Here is an 18084-nt window from a genome sequence, read left to right as displayed (position 1 = left end):
CTCGAGCACGCGACTGGGGACCTGCAGGGCATACGGGGACTGACTCGGCCTGACCTCTGCTTTCCTGCATGGGGACGTAACAGCCCCTCTCCACAGGCCATCCTGCAGCCTGGGCCAAGTGAGGGGTTTCCTATGTGGGACCGTGTTATCAGAAATAGCCCATCTATCTATATCAGGACACGGCGGAAGACTCAGCCCAGCGCCTTCAAGCTGGAGCGAGCTCCTGGCCTGCCAGCCCTCTGACTTCCAGAGTTTCCACTGAGAAGTGAGAGCGTAATCTAATTGGTTCCCCTTCGTAGGTGAATTTTTTTGGTGCAGTTTCAGTATTCTGTCCTTGTCTTTGACTTTGGAGACTTTGACTATGACGTGTCTTCATGTTCGTCTTCTGGGGTCTAGTCTGTTGTCTCTGAGCTGAATGTGAACACCCTCGTTTTTCCTGATTCCTGGGAGGGTTTGTCTGAGTACGTCTTCCAGTTTTCTCGGGTGTTTTTTTCTCTCTCTTTTCTCCCTGTTCTGGAATTTCAGTCACACATAGGCTGTTTGCTGTTACCCGTGTGATCCTATGTTCCTCCTGTCTTCTCTGCTTTTCCTTTTTGGAAGTTCTCATGGAGGTCCTTGCCTTCTAGTTCACTGAGGCTCTGCTCCATCTCTGTCCTGCTTTTCTGTCCCTGGGACATGTTGAAGATTTCTTCAACATTGGTCGTCTTATTCCAGTTTGGATTTTTACATTTTTCTGTTGATTCGATTTAGAACTGTGTTGGTTGTACCCTCTGTGTCTTGTATTGATTTTTTTTAAAATTTTTATTATTTTTATGTATGTGTGTACTGTCAAATCGGAGCTGACTGGTACAGGAGGAGATTGCCCCTCCTCCAGCGGAGCATCTGATGGATTCAAACCGCGCACCTCTGGGATTGCAGTGCAGCTTCTTGCCACTAGGCCACCAGAGCTCCCTTGTATTGATTTTTTAAATTCTTCTTTTACTCATGTTTTCATTTCTTCCATCATTTGTGACGTCTTCCACACCAATCCTTGGGGCTCCGTGAGAGTGGAGAGTGGAATCCCTTGTGCCTTCCTGCCTCCGGGATACTCGTGTTCTCACGCTGGTCTGTTTCTTCAGGCGGCTTGTTTTGCCTCTTCCTGGGTTTTGAACCTGACTGCTCTTTCCTTGACCTGACGCAGGTTTCTTCTTGGTCTGTAGGAGGTAGCTTCTCTAGGGCAGTGGTGTAGCTGTTAACGAGGCACAGCCTCACCCACTGATGTGGCCCAAGTCAGCACCCGTAGTTTACTGTGTATCCTGCATCTGGCTCTTCATCTGACCTCTGGTTCTTGGCACTTGAGCCAGCTGCCCATCATCTGACCTGATTCACCAGCTTCCACAGCCATGTGAGCCGGCAGCCTCCTGCCCCAGCTCCTGATGTGGGCTCCTCAACCCGAGACTACGGAAGTCAAGAGAATCCTCCAGAATGGCGCCGCAGCCAAGGATTTGGGCCTTTCCAGTCTCCACGACTGTGTGCGTGAGTTCTAGAAGGCGTTATAATGAAGAACAAGGAACCAGAGATGGAAGGGAAGTAACTGCTGTTGGGGATACTGGAACAGTCCTGCAGCGTGGACAGGTGGACATTTGAGACACTTTAACCCCTGCTTGGCATCACTAGATTGGTGTTAAGTCATTTTAAAATAAATTATTTTTGCAAGATGTTACAGCGTTTTTATGAAAACCGTATTTTTGAGGATGAAAACCACATGTGAGGATTTTGCAGTTACTATTTGCAGATGAGGAAATGGAGATCCGAGATAGGAATAATTTTCCAGTGGTTGGGTGAATTTAGGGAGTTAAGATTTAAACTGTGCTGGAGTTCTAGTTATATTACCACACAGATGGATGGCACATGGGAAATCAGGGACAGGTGAACACTTACAGTTCCAGGACCTTGAAGGCTACATCAGTGGTGTTGATGGCCTTCGAGTTCAGCACGACTCACAGCGACCCTCTGAACAAAAGGCCCGAAGCCCCTCTACAACTGTCAACATTGATCAAAGTTCATGGAGTTTCTGGAGGCATGTGGTTTAGAAGTGGATGTCACTCCACTTCCAAACCTGTCAGTATGTTATTGTTGTTATGTGCCATAGAGTTTCTTGCAATGTATTGCGACCCTGTGTACAGCAGCTCTGAACCCTGCCCTGTCCTGAGCCAGTCTCACTAATTCTGACACACCAACCCCCATCACCTCAGTTACGTTATCAATCCATCTCATCCGGGGTCTCCCTCTCCTGTGCTGTCCATCCACCCTTGTGAGCATGATGTCCTTCAAGGACTGATCTCCTGGCCACGTGTCCAAAGTAAGTGAGGCGGAGCTTCAAAATCCTCACCTCCTAGGAGAGACTTGGCTTCACCCTCTCCCAGACAGACCTATTTGTTTCTTTGGCGGTCCATGGTATGTTTAAGACTCTTCTCCAGCACCATGACTCGAAGGCATCGATTCTTCTTCTGTTCTCCTTGGTCACTGCCCAACTCTCTGTAGCGTAACAAGTAAAGAGAAGACCATGGCCTGGATTAGGTGTACCTCTCTCTGTGTATAAAGGAGAATTATTGTGAGCACCTTTTGATAGAAACCTCTCTCAATCCTCTTTTCTGGACTTGAGGCTTTTCTTCTGGGCTCCCACATCCCCTGGGGGTGTCCTCATCAGACTGTTCACCCCAGTGCTGTAAAATGGCTCAGGGGCTCCACCATTTACACCTCAGAACTGGGTCCATCTGCTTTTTATACCTGTCACTTCCCATTGCTTAGTACAGACCTAATACTCAATTCAGTATTGTTGTTATTACTGCATAAAGGCAGACAGGAAGAGTAAAAATCAATGTTCACGTGTGGGTCCCATCACTACTGTCTGGAAGGCTTCAGTGTTCCACACGAGGGACACCAGTCAGATGTAAAAACATAGGTACCCCGTCACATCTCCCATAGAGGACTGTTAGAGCATGAGGAACAGAGAGCTGTGTTTGGGCCTGTAAACCAGGGACAAAGGGGTGGAGGGTGACAGAACAGAGGGTGAGAGCAGGAAACATTCCAGAGTATATATGGGACGGTGAGGACAGAAAAGACAATTCTAGACACAGAAAACATAAGAAGCAGCTTCAGCTCCTTCTTCCTCCTTGTTTTTCATTTTCCTAAAACGTAAGCAATGAGATCCCTGATGCCACCATCTCTTTGAAGCCCAGCTTGAACTTCTGGCCATTTTCTTTCCATGTACTGGGCTTTTCACTCACGTACTGGGCATCTGACAGCTGAACAATAAATAAAGATGACAGAAGAACTGGTGCCTTTGGGGGGGTGGTGCTGGAGAAGAGTGCTGGATACCCCCCAGACTACCAAAAGAACAGACAGATAGGCCTTGGAAAAAAGCCCAACTCCAGAGGCAAGGATGGTGAAACTGTCACATACTTTGGGCGTGTTGTCGGGAGAGGCTGATGCTTGGAAAGGCCGTGGGAGAAGGAGACCCTCAACTACATGGATTGACACAGTGACCGTAGCACTGGGCTCCAGTGTTGTCAGATGCTGAGGAAGGCACAGGACAGGACAGGGTTCACATCTGGTCACAGGGTCACTGAAGGATGATGGCACCCAGCAACAGCTGCATGCGAAACCAAGGAAGCAAATCCAGGAAAGGAAACACTCGGGCCGTTTGTGAAAAGGGACAGACCACACCAGCCCGAGGGTGTGAACGTGCCTGAACCCGTGTTCACACCAAGGCTCAGGGCAGTGATACAACAACATATCCAGGTCTTTCATAAGATTTATTTGACGAGATGCTATGTTTGTTCTCACTGCAAAGTTTAAAAGCTCTCAGGGCCTGAACATGTTGAAAAAAGACTGGTGTCTTTTCAAGCTGAGAGAAGGTAATTTCAGGGACTCCCAGAAGGCACTCCTGTGGGCGGGAGTGGCGCGGGGCCTCGTGAGCGTGCACTGTGCTTGAACAATTCACGTTCAGTTAGCGTGCCTGCCTTTTGGTGAGGAACCATCCATAGCTGTTCCTGGCCAGCATGGTGGCCAGGTGTAGCTGGACCGCTGCTTCCAGGCAGGCCTGCCTGTCTATAAGGGATGCACAGTGTCTTCTGCCAATCTGTTCAGCAGCCAGTAATGAATTTGAGTCTCAGAATTGAGAATGAAGTCTCTCAAAACCTCAAGTCCAATTCAGGCTGAGTCTTCAGAGAACCACCAACACACCTGAGATGGGACCAGAATGAGTAACAGATTGGCTGATTTTAGATCCCGCATCTGTAGGTCTCTGATAAAGCTCCCGTGTTGGCCTGGCTCGCAGCTCCGTGCCTGACCGGCAGACGCGGCAGGAGGCTCGGCATCAGAGGTAGAGCTTAATGAGTTCGTCACTGACTGCCGAGGGCGTGAGGACGCCCAGGTCCGTGAAGAGCAGCGTGATCAGGGATGGGGACGTGTAGTCCACCCACGGGTGCTCCTCCTTGAGGTCCTTCCCCGTCTGCGCTGACCTCAGTGTGTCCGCTTTGTACTGAGGGAGAGGAGAGCGAGTGTCAGTCATGGGCAAGGCTCTGTGCTGACCAGGTGTGGCCAGAGTGGTCAGGGCACCGGTGCTGGTGGGTGCTGTCGGGAAACAGGAGGGCCAGGTAGCGTTGGGGTCATGGCAGAAAGGCCAGGTGTGGAGCGGTCAGGGCACCAGCGCTGGTGAATGCTCTTGGGACAGAGGAGGGTAACAGTATGGCCCAGGGTCTAGGAGGGGCAGGTGGCACTGGGGTCATGGAGTGTAGGCCAGGGGCCCGAGTGGAAGCCCAGAGCACGGTTCCCCTCGCTCGTGTGCGGGGTGGGCTCCTGGAGCCTCCCAGGAGGAGGTTTCTGTAAAGAGCTCACTACATCTGTGATGGCACAGGCTGAAGAGCAGTGGAGACCCACCAGCCACTGCCTGGGAGAAAGCTCAGGCCGTCTGTTCCTGCCAAGACAGCACAAGAAACAATGGGGTCTGCGCGGTTTGCTTTCAGCCGTGTCCCTGCTCTGCTCTCTGGGTTACCTGGAAAATCCGCATCGCCTTGCTGGACACAGCAAATGTCTACACATAGAGAGATGGAGGCCCAGGGAGGTTAAGAGACGCGCCCAGGACCATGCGGCAGGAAGTGAGGAGCGGGGGCTGAAACCAGACCCTCTGGCTCCAGAATTTGAGCTCCGGCCATCACCAACTTTCTGTGCCGCCTTCCAGCACCAGGATCACGTCGTAAAGTAAGAAACGTGAGCAGCTGGCAGCTTGTCTCCAGCACCCAGTTCTGGGGGCACCGCAGGGCGAAGGGAACAGCGTCCTGGGCCGTCTTTGGGGCGCATCTTCTCAAAGGCTCTACTCACGTGTGCACAGCTCTTACCTTAAACTTATCTGGGACATCTTGCTGGTTCAGTGGGAAGAGCCGGACAAACTTGAAACTCTCGGCAACCACATAGAAGGGCTTGTTCTGCGCTTTGGCGCACACGGCCATCTGGTTGGTTCCAATCTGGGAAGTTGGGGGAAGAAAAACACCCAAACGGGCAAGGATGTGATCAATGAACACACCAGATGTGGAATTAGAGACCCTTTCAGACAACTGACAACAGGCTGCACAAAACCTAACCAACATAAGCACTGGATGGAGAAAATGAAAGAATAAGCGTGCTTTAGATCAGCTATGTTCACCAAATCCCCCCCAAACTGAAAACAACACTCCAGCTCCAAACAGATGCTTGTTCTGAGGAGATACAAACTACTTCTGTGACGTCCACAGAGCAGCCTCTAATGCAGAAGGAAAGAAACAAAAATGAAGTTTCTCTCGATTGGCCATTGTCCTGGCTTATAGGAGCTGGAAGACAGTGCATCCCACCCACATCAGGCCCTGAAGCTGGCCAAGGCAGGGGACGGGCTGTGACATCAGTGTGGGACCCCGTTTGGTCAGCCCACATCCGTACAGCATTGCCACGTTTGAGCAAAAATTACCCAAACGCACACACTCCTACCTTGTTAATAATTCCTCCGTTTTCAACAACTCCTTCAGCACCAACGATGACAAGATCTGCCTTTTCCATGATATAGCTAAGGAAAGTGGAAAAAAGGTTGATGTTCTTTTATCTTGGTTCTTGTTCACACCATCACTGAAATTACAGTATCCATCATGCTGAACTCCTGAGAACCGTTTTTCAAAAGAGCACAGTACAGTACGGTGCCTATCAGTGTTACACGTCAACGCCTGCGTATGTGCGTAACTGAAGCGGGACACCTGTCGATTTATCCACAAAGGTTCCAACGAGGTGGTGGTTATGCTAAAAGGAGGACTGTCTGTAGAGGATGCCTCCGTCATCACATAAATGCCACAGGGCATGTTACATCCCTGCCAAACCACAGAGAGGCATGGCCAAGCTGACCCAGGACTGTGACGGCCACTGACCCTCCCTTCGCACCCCGGCACTGGTTACAGCCAGCGGGATGTTGTTAATGTGCAAACTGGTCAGAAAGTAAAGTTTTCACCAAGGCCATAAATACAAATGTGGAAAACGAGACAGTAGCTGAGCGAGAAGCAGGTGTATTCACCCTCACCAGGTGTGGCGTGGTTTGTTTTCTATTTGACACACTACAAAGTGCTCACATATTCTCACATAGAAGTTAAAAAGCTTATCTTGCAATTTTAGAGCCCTGCTAGCGGGGCAAAGTCAGATTTGCCTTTTACAAAGGACAATTCATGGAATTCCTCAAGCCTGTCGGCTGGAACGCTGTCCCAGCTTCCCTGTGAGATGCACTGGCCATCCAGAGACGGGCTGACCTTGGTCTCAGAAAAGAGGCTGGGCAAATAAACAACCGCTGGTGGCCTCGGGTCAGCTCTTGCTTCTGGATGCAGAGCAAGTGCCACCCATGCCTCTGGATCCTAGGGTGACCATAGCCTCTTGCTTTTAAAATGCAGGAGCCCCTTTACTCCTGGTGCCTGCCACACCTGTTCTCCCTCCTGCAGCCCTGTCTGCGTGTTATCAGGGTGTAAGTTAGGACAGGCCTGTGGCCTTACCCCACCCATGAAGGACGCCGTGGGTGCAGCTCTAGCAATGTGGTTCATCCCTGTCTCGGAAAGGGGACTTGGAGGGAAGGCCTGGCACTTACCCCACAGCGGCGTCCAGGACCACGGTGACAGGGACGTTGAGGTGGCACAGCGCCTTGGCCATTTTCTTGCTGGAGACGACATTAAGGGCGTTAGACAAACTCGCCCAGTCCCACAGTGACATTTAATTTGAGCAAGTCACTTAATCTGGACCGCGATGACAGGCTGAAATTTAACTTTGTACTGATGAGTAGAGGGGTGAACGCCAAGACTTTGGACTAGGAAAATAAGAATTTGGGTTCATCACAAGGCAGTGGGTATTTTAGGAAAATATCCTTGGAGTCTCCAGAGAAGAAACAGAATTGTGGATAAAGAAGGTTCTATTTTTTTTTATTATTATTAATTTCAATGAAAATTTAGAGAGACTTTGGATTTCCATTCATTCATTGTTGCACAAGAAGGTTCTACTTTTATTCTGGGTCGATGGAGTTGTGAGTTAAAGGAACCCTTGATAAAAATAACCTTCCAAACACTCTTCCATTCAATTTAACGACTTGGATCTAGAATGAATTCACAGTGACTGTTCCTCCCTGGGCAGGGAGGGGTCCACGGCGGTGCTGGCGGCCTGGCACGGGGAGGCCCTCTCTTGCACCTTTTACGATGGGCTCTAACCCTCAGTTTACCCTCTGAGGTGTCTACTGGGCACATTAACAGAGCTGAAAGGTACTTGCCCAGACAGATCCGGCTGTGACTCCGTGACGTACACACTGAAGCGCTTCTTGGCCGCCACAGCCGCCTCCAGGACTCTGAGGACCACCCTGGAGTAGGCGTGAGTCAGGATCCTCTGTGAAGGGACAGGGTGTCAGAAGGCGGCTTCCCAGTCCCTGCCCTCACCATCGGCCTCGGCCGTGTCGGTTCCCGGGGCGAGGCTTCTCCCCACCAGCTTCCTGTCCAAGTCACAGACAAGTGGACAAAGCTTCTGCCAAATGACCCTCCTGGGGCCTGCCCCCCTCACTGCAGGTGCACACGTGGACCCTCCGCTAAGCGAGGCTCACAAGACCCCAGGGCCTTTGTAGCGGGGGGGGGGGCCTCCCCATTCCTGAGGGCGGGATTTGACACAGCTTAAGACACAGCTAATCTTGGTGGGCAGGCGACAGGCAGGTAACACTGATGTGCGAAGTGAGGCAGGAGGGGTGGGCTGCAGAGGGCAGGGAGAAGCCAGAAACTCAGGATTCCTCTGCTAAGGAGGGGGCCTCGTAGCAAGAAGCGGAGCTGACATCCCAAAGGCATGCGGTTCAAATCCACCAGCTGCTCCGTGGGAAAAAGATGGGCAGTGTCCTGTCTTGCAGCTGACCACCTCTAAAAACCTGCTGGAGTATCAGCTGTGAGATGGTTCCGACACACAACAACCACAACTATGCTAAGAGCCTCACTGACAGCAGTTTCACGATGAGCCCGAGAGTCTGCCTTCTCGGGGAGCAGGGATTCCACCACACACACCCTGGGCTGCCGGAACAAACTCCTCTGGGCTGGAATCTGAGCAGGGAGACCCCCTGGAAGCCAGGGCTCTGCCAGGACAGGGAGCCTTTGTCTCTGGGACTTTGGACGTGTGTCCAGGAAGGGCCAGACTAGAGAGAAGGGGCAGGCCCTTGATGGGACAGACTGCCAGAGGGGCTACCCCCCTGAACCCCAACGGCAATGACTGAGAACAGGTAAGATTTCGGGAGTCCAGAGTCACAGACATGAGACAGTGTGATGGCATCTGACAACTCATTTTTATGAGTTTTATAAACTGGGATAAACCCAACCCAACATCTGTGCCATCAGGTGACCTGCAGTGGATTAACGCACACCCTCGCTCCCAAGGACGGAGAACAGCTGTGTGTAACGCCACATGGGACAGATGTGAGCGTCCACCTGATAGCTGGTCAGAAACACAGCTTCTCGGGCTTTGCCCTGGACCCACTGCCCCAGACTCGGCATTCACAACGTCCCCAGATGATTCACCTGCACGGTCAAGTTTTAAACACTGACCCAGCCCTCCCGGCGACCCCCCCATGTTGCAACAGGACTGTGTTCTCAGGGCTTCAAGGGCTGAGTGTTCTGCAAGTCCATCATCAGGCCTTGAACCTCCAGCCTTTTGGTTTGTAGCTGTCTGCACTACCCAGGAATTCAGGCTCTGCTGTAAATACAACCCGATCTGGAAACCAAGACCCACTGCCGTCAAGTCAGTTCTGACCCACAGCCACCCTCCATGGGCTTTCAAGGCCATGAATCGGGGTTTTTTTAACAAATAATTGGGCTGCCTTAATGACATCACCATCATTGTACTTTCTGATCAGCAAAGTGTTAACACGGACTGGGGGTTTTAAAAATTTGCACTATTTTTTTTTTTTTAAATTTCTTTTTCATGCAGCATAGACTGCTTTTATCTATTAAATCAATCTTTCATGTGTACACTTCCCACTTGGCCGTGAAATCAGTCTTTCATCCTTCTTCTATGAGTGTCTGCTGGATTTAACACTCCAACATGTAACCTGCTGCACCAGCAGGACTCCTTAAACAGCCTAAGTCAGTACTAGTACAGTGGCCTCCAGGAGGCCGGTGAGCGCCAGCCGCCCGGTGGACGGTGCAGGGGGGCTGCTGGGGAGCCCGCAGAGCAGTCCCCACCCAGGCAAAAGCAGCTCTGTTCGCCACTGTGTTTTGTATGCGTTCCACTCATGTCACCCACATCACTGACTTAAAACTCTACTTCAAAGGCTGGGACAAGGGTAATAAATCAGAAGACAGGGCATAAGCATCAAATGCAAACCAGTGATTTGTGGTCAGGGAGGCCTGGGCGGCCAGCAGGGCGTCTGCCCGTGGGAGAGGTGTGATTAAAGCTTTATTGGCCTGGCTCACGACCAGCTTGGCTCGCAGCTCTGCGTCTCTGCAGTAAAATGTGACAGGAGAGGAAAAAGCAAGCCTCAACCCCGTCACTTCCCCAGGGGGATGTCCAGCATCAACCAGGTACAGGAGCTGCAGGGGCTGACTCCACACAGATCATGGAATGTGGGTCCAAGAATAAAGAAGCTTTAGTAAAAGGGAGCTTGGATGGCTTAGTGGGTAGAAAGTTACACTGCCAACCCAAAGGTCCAAGGTTCGAATCCACCAGCTGCTCCTTGGGAGAAATACGGACACTCTACTCCCGTCATTAACTGTAAACTCCCTGGAAGGTCAGCCGTGCGTCAGTTCTGACCTGACTAAGTCAAGCAGCAGCCCTGTTGTGGCCCAGAACTCTGGCAGCCTGCGTGTCAAGAGCAAAATCGCTGCTGACGTGGTTGTGACTCACAGTGAACTCGCAGAACAGGAGGGAACCGTCCCTGAGCGCCCAAGGCTGCGTGTGGGCGTGGAAGCGGCCGGCCGCAGCTTCCTCTCTCAGACTTGGGAACGGAGTTCAGATTGCTAACATTCAGTTAACAGCTGAGTCCGTACCTCCCGCACCACTCGGGCTCCTGCCGTCGATGACAAACACCTACACTTATGGAGTCTTAGGACGCGCCTGGCTCCTTCCCAAGCCCTTTCCAGACACGTTCTCACTGAAGCCTCACAGCCTGGCGCTGGGCTCCTCGATCTGACGGTGCGAGCTCGCCCAGGCCACACAGCAAGGGTCAGACGTCTACTCACAGCCCCGTCCTTGATGAAGCTGTGGCACAGGTCCGCGATCTTCGTTCTCGACAGCGATATCCTCCTGAGAAACAGTTCTCCTCGCTCGATCATTATTTTTTTACATTTGGAGTAATCCTGGGGACAGAAGAACAAACTGAGAGCAGGGGCAGGCGAGCCCACGCAGAGGCGAGGGCTCAGCTGGGCGAGAAAACCCACGCGAACCACGTTTTGCTCACAGATTCGGGTTAGTCTACTTTTTAAACAGAAGATGTGTGGACACCTGCATTACACAAATCCACTGGACCCAGATTATTAACAGCACGTGCCCATTTTGTGTCCCTGAGCCACGCTTTGGTCATTCTGGCAATTTCTCTGCAGTGGGGCAGTCTCCTCCCATGCGACTTACTATCTCTGAAAGCCCACTGGAGAGTCAGCTATGGGTTGGTTCTGATGCGATGGCACACAACTACAACAACAACAACGTGTTCTTGTGAGCTTGGCAGTGCATGCACGTGCGCACACACAGACGGGTGGGTGGGGGCAGGGCTTACAGAATACTCCAGGGAGGTCAGCGTGATGAAGCGAAGGAAGAGCTCCCCGCCCGAGGACACGGCCACGGAGGAGTCCACGCCGCCCAGGGTTTCTATGGCGCTGGTGAGATTTGCTCGCAGACCCTGGATTGTCTCCCCTGGAATGGTCACACGTGCATTTTAGCCCCGGGTGGGACTGAGATGCATTCATGCACACAGCGAGAATTCTATACCCTATACCCTGAGGACGGATCAGCCAATGAGACACGGGGCGCCCTGCTCCCACGGGACTCCCTGCCTGACGGAGGGAGCAGGAAATGAACAAGCGTGTACATCAATAGGTCAGTTAATTACAGACTGTGATGGGGCCCGGAAAAAGCAGAATGATGAGAAAAGAGGGGCCGCTTTAGACAGTGAAGAGGGGAGGCCTCCCGGAAGGGGCTGCATTTGATCTGAGCCCAGACAAAGAGACGAACCCGTGCAATCAGGATGTAGTGAGACAGGCTGCGAGTTTTAGATTGTAATTAATGCAAAGTCTCAGAGATGGGAATACACTCGGTCCAAGAAATAGAGAGCGGCCGGCCTGGCTGAAGCACAGTTCAGTGGGGGACGTGTGGGAGGGTGTTAGTCCAGAGGCAGAGGAGGTACACAAGGCGGAAGAGAGGAGGCTCGGGGGTCTGTCTGTGACTGTACAGTGAAGAAGGCAACTCAGGGTCGTGTTCGCCATGCATGTCTTGAGGTCAGCTTACTGGAGAGCTTTTTAAAAAATTCTGGCTGGCAAAAAAAAAATTTTATATTTTCTGGCTGGCACAAGATGTCACGTCACACCCAAGAGCTTACATTAGGATTCCTGAATAGCTCACAGGCCATGACATTAATACCTGACCTTAGCACCAGAATTAATTTCCTCACTGGGCAGAATCTGCCGTAGGGTGAATATTAAAAAATGTACAGTATTCATATAACATCAACCTGGAACAAGAGGTGCACTGCTGGGTGAGATGGGGAAGGGGGAGGGGAGGGAGAGGAGAAAACGGGCAACAAAAACAACAAATGATAAATAAAAAAAGTAAACTGGGGGAGAGGGAGGAACAATGAATGAATGAAAATCCCAACTTTTCTGTAAACTCATTAAAATCATAATAAAGATTTTTTTTTTTAAAAATGTGTAATACTGAGCTACTGCTACATTTTCCACTTTCTGATTGACTATACGATAAGATGGTTGTTTTGACTGGGAGGTTGTTGTCCTTATAAAAGGAGCTCCTCTGCCAGGAAATACATGGTGAAGCGTGAGGAACAACAGAAGCAACAAAACTTGAATATAATCAGTGTCCCTGAACCACCCATGTAGAATCTGGTGACCTCGGGTACATTTCGCTGTGTATATTCTCAAAATAATGGAAGTAAATAAAAAAAGAACTGGAAAGAAAGAACACTGCCAATATTCAGAGATGAACAATAAGGGGAAATTGTGGAAAGGCCTTTGATGACAGAGTGAGGAAGTTCTCAGGATTAAAAGGAAAGCATCAATGAAGGAAAAAGGTGAGCTTGGAGCTACCCAGCCTGCAGGCACATACGCCCCTCTCACTTCTGCCCCCTCCCAACAGTTCTCAGAGGGCTCCCCTCGGGACCAGTGTGCTTGGCGATGCTCTCTCTTTACCTGTATCTCTCTTCAAGAACTCCAGCAAGGTCCGGATGGCAGCCACTGCTGAGGCCACATCTGGGTCTTCTTTCATCTGTGACTTAAAGTATCCAATTAACTCTGGCAAGGGAGGATAAAAAAAAAGGTGGGGGGAGATGCATCAAACTCATTCTGGAGGCTGTAAGGCCAGAGGGTTATTAACGATCATTAACCTAAGTGGTGCGCTGGTGCAGAGCTGAGTGCTCAAAGTCAAGAGCTAGTATTTCAGACTCAGCCAGCGGCTCCGTGAAGAAAGCCTGCCCATCTACTTCTGTGTGGAGGACACCTTAGGAAGCCCTCTGGAGCAATTCAGTTCTGTCACAATGTCAGTGTGGATGGACATCCACTTGAGGCATCCAACAGCAATCACCTTAGGAAATAAAACAATACTTTCTTTCCAAGGTTTTGGCTAAAAGCAAACTTTGGAGGACAGAAGGTATGAAAATGGAAACAGAAAGGCTCCTCTACGGCTTGCAGCCTTTCCTCCCTGTCCACGTTCAGTGGTGTAAAACGTAAGCGCTGATCATATTGCAAAACATCATTCTCTCTTCTATGCTTGACCCCCAATCTGGTGAGGACTGTGGGTCAACTATAATTGTCTGTTTTCTCTTCTATTCTTCTAGAAACAATCAAACATACATATATACATAGGTAGGCAGCCACTGGGTTACATAGGTGCTGTTTGCAACTTGTAGTTACAAAGTAACCCTTGTACAACCTATATTAAAAAGTGTATCTATCTATCCAACAGATCCTAATTAGATAATAGGTGCTACTTTTTGGATTTGCATCAAATACATTAGCATTGTACTATTACGTTAAAGATGATTTGGTGTATACGGAAATATTTCTTTAATGTCTTTTCTGTATATGCAAGGGTATAATATAAACAAAAAAATCAGACTAAGAAATGACAGCCATGAACTGTAACTGATGTAAATTAATGGCCGATTTAGGAATCGCACTCCTTCGTAATCCGAGGACTGTCTCTATACACGAGTATGCAGGATTCCACCACTAATTCTTTGTTTTTAACATGAAATGAGCTATGTATTTGAGCGTGCTATTTGTTTTCACTTAATAAACCATCTCGAAAAACATTACAGGAGTACACTGCATGAACTATGCTACACTCAGATCGGGCGTAAGAAGTGAACCGCTCGCTTCAGGCCCAGCAGCCCCGCTCCGCCCGCTTTACCCTTGTCGTCCATGGTGCGCTGTGGACTGAGGGCCCGAGAAGCCCAGAGCAGCCTGCGATGTCCCGGTGGATGGTTGCAAAGTGTGGGCTGCGAGTCACCAAGACGCACAGCGCCCGGTGCGCTTAAACACCCCACTTCCGGCGCCTAAGGGCGGGACTTCCTGTATGATGCCGCTACATCACTAGGTGGTGCCGGAAGTTGGCGCGCGCAGACAGCTCTCTCTCGCTTGACTAGCGCCTCTTGCTCGCCCACACTCCACTTCCGGCGCACAGGGGCGGGATCTCCGGTACGGCGCGCCGCCCGGGCCCCACCAGCCCTACGTCATTAGGTGGCGCCGGAAGTGGTCTTGAGCGGCTTGAGCTCTCGCTAGACTGCGGGTACTGTCTCTCGCTGCGGAAGGTTCTGTGGTCGCCATGGTCTCTGACGGTGAGCATTGAGCCGAGCTGTCAGCTCAGGACCGGTCAGATGGAGTGTAGCTTTGGGGCTGGGGAGGATGACCCTCAGGAGCCCTGGTGCGTTAGGTGTTGCACCGCTGCACCCAGGTCGGCGGTTCCGCAGGACAAAGCTAGGCATTCAGTCACCTGTGCAGGTTTACAGCCTCAGAAACCCGATGAAGGGCCTTTTGTATTTTGCGTGCTTGTTTTTTTATTTTGCTTTGAAGAATGTATTTGGTCTTTAGAGGAGTAGAGAATTGCTTCATTCATTCATTCATTCGTTCTCTGAGTAAATATTGACTACCTGCTGCGTGCCAGACATTATTTTATATGCTCTGCATACAGAAGGGAGCATGATCCCAGCTCTCAGGGTGCTGTACTCTAGTGAACGAAATAGGCAATAAATAAGTAAATGCAAAGGTTTTCAAGAAAATATTGTGTGGTAGATTGTACCTAGCTGGTGAGCCAACAGGAACTAGTCCAGGGAGGATTGATGTTTAAACAAGACTTGGTAACTCTACTGCGAAGTTACTGGGGTGGGGGGAGTGAGTGTATCGTAGTTTCAAAGGGCCTGTTGAAGGTTGAACCACCAAGTTACACAGCGAAGACAGAAGGGAGAAACCTAGTGATAGTGGTGGGTTGGGACTGGTTATGGAAACAGGTGTCTCCAAGATTAACACACGCCCCTTAAAGTGATTTTCAGGAAAGTTCACAAAACAGTGTTTTTTCATTCAATCCTTTTGTACTCCTTTTGTTTAATAACTTTAATACCTTCAGTACCCTTTACCCAGTTTCAGTCCTATCCCCTCTTTCCTTCAGGGCTTTATCCTTGTGCAGATGCTGCCCTTTGCTCAATGTGGCTGGCTAGTCCAAGGACTCATCCCCTCCCTGGTGTGGTTGATCATGTTACAGGCTTGTATGTGTGGACTGATCACAGCACCAGGGGGATGAGTTTTGGTTAATGACTATAGTCTTGAAGGTTTTATCAGTGATCATTTTGGCTACTGTGTAAATGAACAGTGGGAGCAAGAGAACCTTCGTGAAGCTGTAAAAGTTGCCCACGCTTCTCTAAACTTGTCCCTGTGGACAGAGGAGGAACTGGAAGCTTGTAGCTCAAGCTACAGATTAAAGCAAAGAAGTGACATCTGACTTATTTATCTGGGGGGAGAGTTTATTTTATAAAGTCTTTTCAAGGACAGTTACACAGACATTTCAGATGTGCCAATCATAGAGCTTTCCACACAAGCTTCTGTGCTTTTTCTCAGCATCTTTGTAGTGGCTCATGAACCAGCCAGTGGTCCTCATATTTGTGAGGTGAGGCTTGATCAGATATAAGGCTAAAGATGAGGGCGTGTGGCTGGAGGAGAGAGCCCCTGTGGGTCGGCAGTTCAGTACTGCTTCTAGGCACTTAACTGCTTTTAATCTTAAAAAGAAATGACCTTTCTAATTGTAGTTTCTAGTTGCAGGTTGATAAGACACATAAAGGCATATATTGGTGCTTGCTCTGGATATGTTGTACTACTAATTGGGAATGTTAGCCTTGATTTGCTTTTATAAGCTCTAAGTTAGTTCTTTCTGTGTTGTTCCTAATTTCAGAAGATGAATTGAATCTTCTCGTCATCATAGTTGATACCAACCCCATTTGGTGGGGAAAGCAAGCCCTGAAGGAGTCTCAGGTAAGAGAGCTTCAGGAAGCTTCTGGAGAGTTCCAGTTCCAATATGCTTATGTTGTTTTAGAGAAGGAACGTTCTATTAAGGTGTGCTTCACGTGCTATAAAACCCACCCATGATACATGCACATGAGGATACCCAACTCCCTGATAGAGTTTTTTCTAGTACATTGATGCAGTTATATGGTTAAGACTTTTTTTTTATCTTTCTGTTCTTTTTTCTAAATAACCTGTACCCACGCACATCATGTCCTCAGTCACTTCTGACTTCCTGGAACCTTCCAGTAGGTTTTTTGACGTTGTAAATGTTTACCACAAGGGATTGCCCATCTTTCTCTCTAGGAGGTGATGGTGGCTTTGAATTGCTGACCATTTGGTTGATAGGCCAGCACATTATCCACTCTGCTACCAGGGCTCCTTATATAATGTGAGTTGCTAGGTGCCCTTGTGTCGACTGCGACTCATAGTTACTCTGTGAACAGCAGCTCTAGACCTCTCCCTCGTCATCTCTGATACGCTTTCTGTTACAGTCACTGGATCTGTCCCTCTTACTGTCTTCTGTCTATCTCAGGTCCTCTTTCTTTCCTCGCATGATGTCCCCTTCCAGGGACTGACCCCTTCTAATAACATACAATGTGTGAGACCTAGTTTCACCCTCCTGGCCTCTAAAGAGCGTCTTGGTTGCACTTCCTATCGAATACTTGGAATTTTTTTTCCAGCTTGTGTTTTTCTTTTTTGATAATTTTAATAAACATTTACAGAGAATTTGGATTTCCATTCATTCATTGCTGCACTTCTCTACCCTCCCAACCCTCTCCCCTCGCCCCCCAGTTCACTCCTCTCTTTCAAAAGTAGAAGAAAGACTCCCTCCCTGGTACACAATCCCCCCGCACCCCTCCCACCGCCCCAAGTACATTCCCCTATGCAACCTTAATTGTGGACTCTTATGATAACCGTAATACCCCATCATACATAGCTTTTAAATTATTCAGTCCCTCATCTGTTTCAGTGCAGTATGTGTTTTTCAAAGAGACTGTTTGGAATTGGTGTTAAATCTCCAGACTGAGACAGTTCACTGCAGAATTCTCTGAATCTTTCAAAGAAATGACACCAATTCTACATGCCCCTTCTAGAAAACAGAAGAGGACGGAGCACTTTCAACTCATTTTCTGAGGACAGTGTTGTCTTTTAATAAAACCAGACAGAAACAAAAAAGAAAAGTTAACAAAAAAGAAAATTTGTATGAACATAGATACCAAAAATCCTACCCGAGTCAAATTAAAAAATACACACAAAGAATCATGTGTCACATCCGAAAGAAAACTATATGAAACTCATCACTGTCAAGTCAGTTCCTCAGTCGCAGGGCCCAGTAGGACCGAGTGGACCGAGCCTGCCGGGTCCCGAAGGCTGTCCTCATTAGGGCAGCAAATCACTGCCTCCTCTTCTGGAGTAGTGAGTAGGTTTGAACTGCTGACCTTGTAGTTAGCGTTGGACCACTTAACCACCAGTCCTCCAAAACAAACAGCAGGTGTAGAAGGGAACGTCTTCAGTTTGGTGAGAAGCCTCTCTACATTGTGTTAGAGGAGAGAATCGGGAGGGAGGGAGTGCGTGAAAGTTTATAAATCAGGAATAGAATCCCCCAATAACAGTTTTCTGGGGAGTCATAGTGTGCTAGTCATTTCTGTGTGGAAGACACAGCACATTGTCTCTGCTGTCCAAAAAATACTGTTGCTGGATTATGTTGGTGTAGAAATGATCCCATAGACTAATTGAGTGGCTGCTGTTTTGGCCGAGAGTTCTGGAGGAGCCACACTCCTGAGCGCATTTTTGGGAGTAAATAAACATC

At 49.3% G+C, this 18084-nt stretch overlaps 2 protein-coding genes across 3 annotated transcripts in view; one reads left to right on the top strand and one right to left on the bottom strand.

The window, feature by feature from the left end:
* Positions 1-4360: 4360 nt before the first annotated feature.
* On the bottom strand, positions 4361-14143 carry EIF2B1 (eukaryotic translation initiation factor 2B, subunit 1 alpha, 26kDa). Its single transcript, XM_006894631.1, has 9 exons — positions 14131-14143; positions 12912-13013; positions 11270-11406; positions 10737-10853; positions 7798-7914; positions 7133-7197; positions 6004-6079; positions 5382-5507; positions 4361-4525 (listed from the first exon to the last, which is right to left on the bottom strand). The coding sequence occupies exons 1-9, from the start codon at positions 14141-14143 to the stop codon at positions 4361-4363; spliced, it is 918 nt and encodes a 305-aa protein (XP_006894693.1).
* A 401-nt stretch (positions 14144-14544) lies between these two features.
* GTF2H3 (general transcription factor IIH, polypeptide 3, 34kDa) overlaps positions 14545-18084 on the top strand; it is a 16280-nt gene continuing 12740 nt past the window's right edge. For both annotated transcript variants that reach the window (XM_006894630.1, XM_006894629.1), the window contains exons 1-2: positions 14545-14557; positions 16162-16241. In XM_006894630.1, coding sequence (XP_006894692.1) covers positions 14545-14557; positions 16162-16241 — 93 coding nt within the window. The remainder of the gene's footprint in view (positions 14558-16161; positions 16242-18084) is intronic.

Source organism: Elephantulus edwardii, unplaced genomic scaffold (genome assembly GCF_000299155.1).
Source record: "Elephantulus edwardii isolate Elephantulus edwardi_28Jun2011 unplaced genomic scaffold, EleEdw1.0 scaffold00148, whole genome shotgun sequence".
Lineage (NCBI taxonomy): Eukaryota > Metazoa > Chordata > Mammalia > Macroscelidea > Macroscelididae > Elephantulus > Elephantulus edwardii.
The sequence above is the reverse complement of the archived record's forward strand: the minus strand, read 5'-3'. Positions and strand labels throughout refer to the sequence as shown.

Coding starts and splice junctions, on each gene's coding strand:
- EIF2B1 (XM_006894631.1), bottom strand. Junction 7,915..10,736: donor GCTTCATCAAGGACGGGGCT/GTGAGTAGACGT, acceptor GTCCCTTCACAG/AGGATCCTGACTCACGCCTA. Junction 7,198..7,797: donor AGCCGGATCTGTCTGGGCAA/GTACCTTTCAGC, acceptor GTCTCCAGCAAG/AAAATGGCCAAGGCGCTGTG.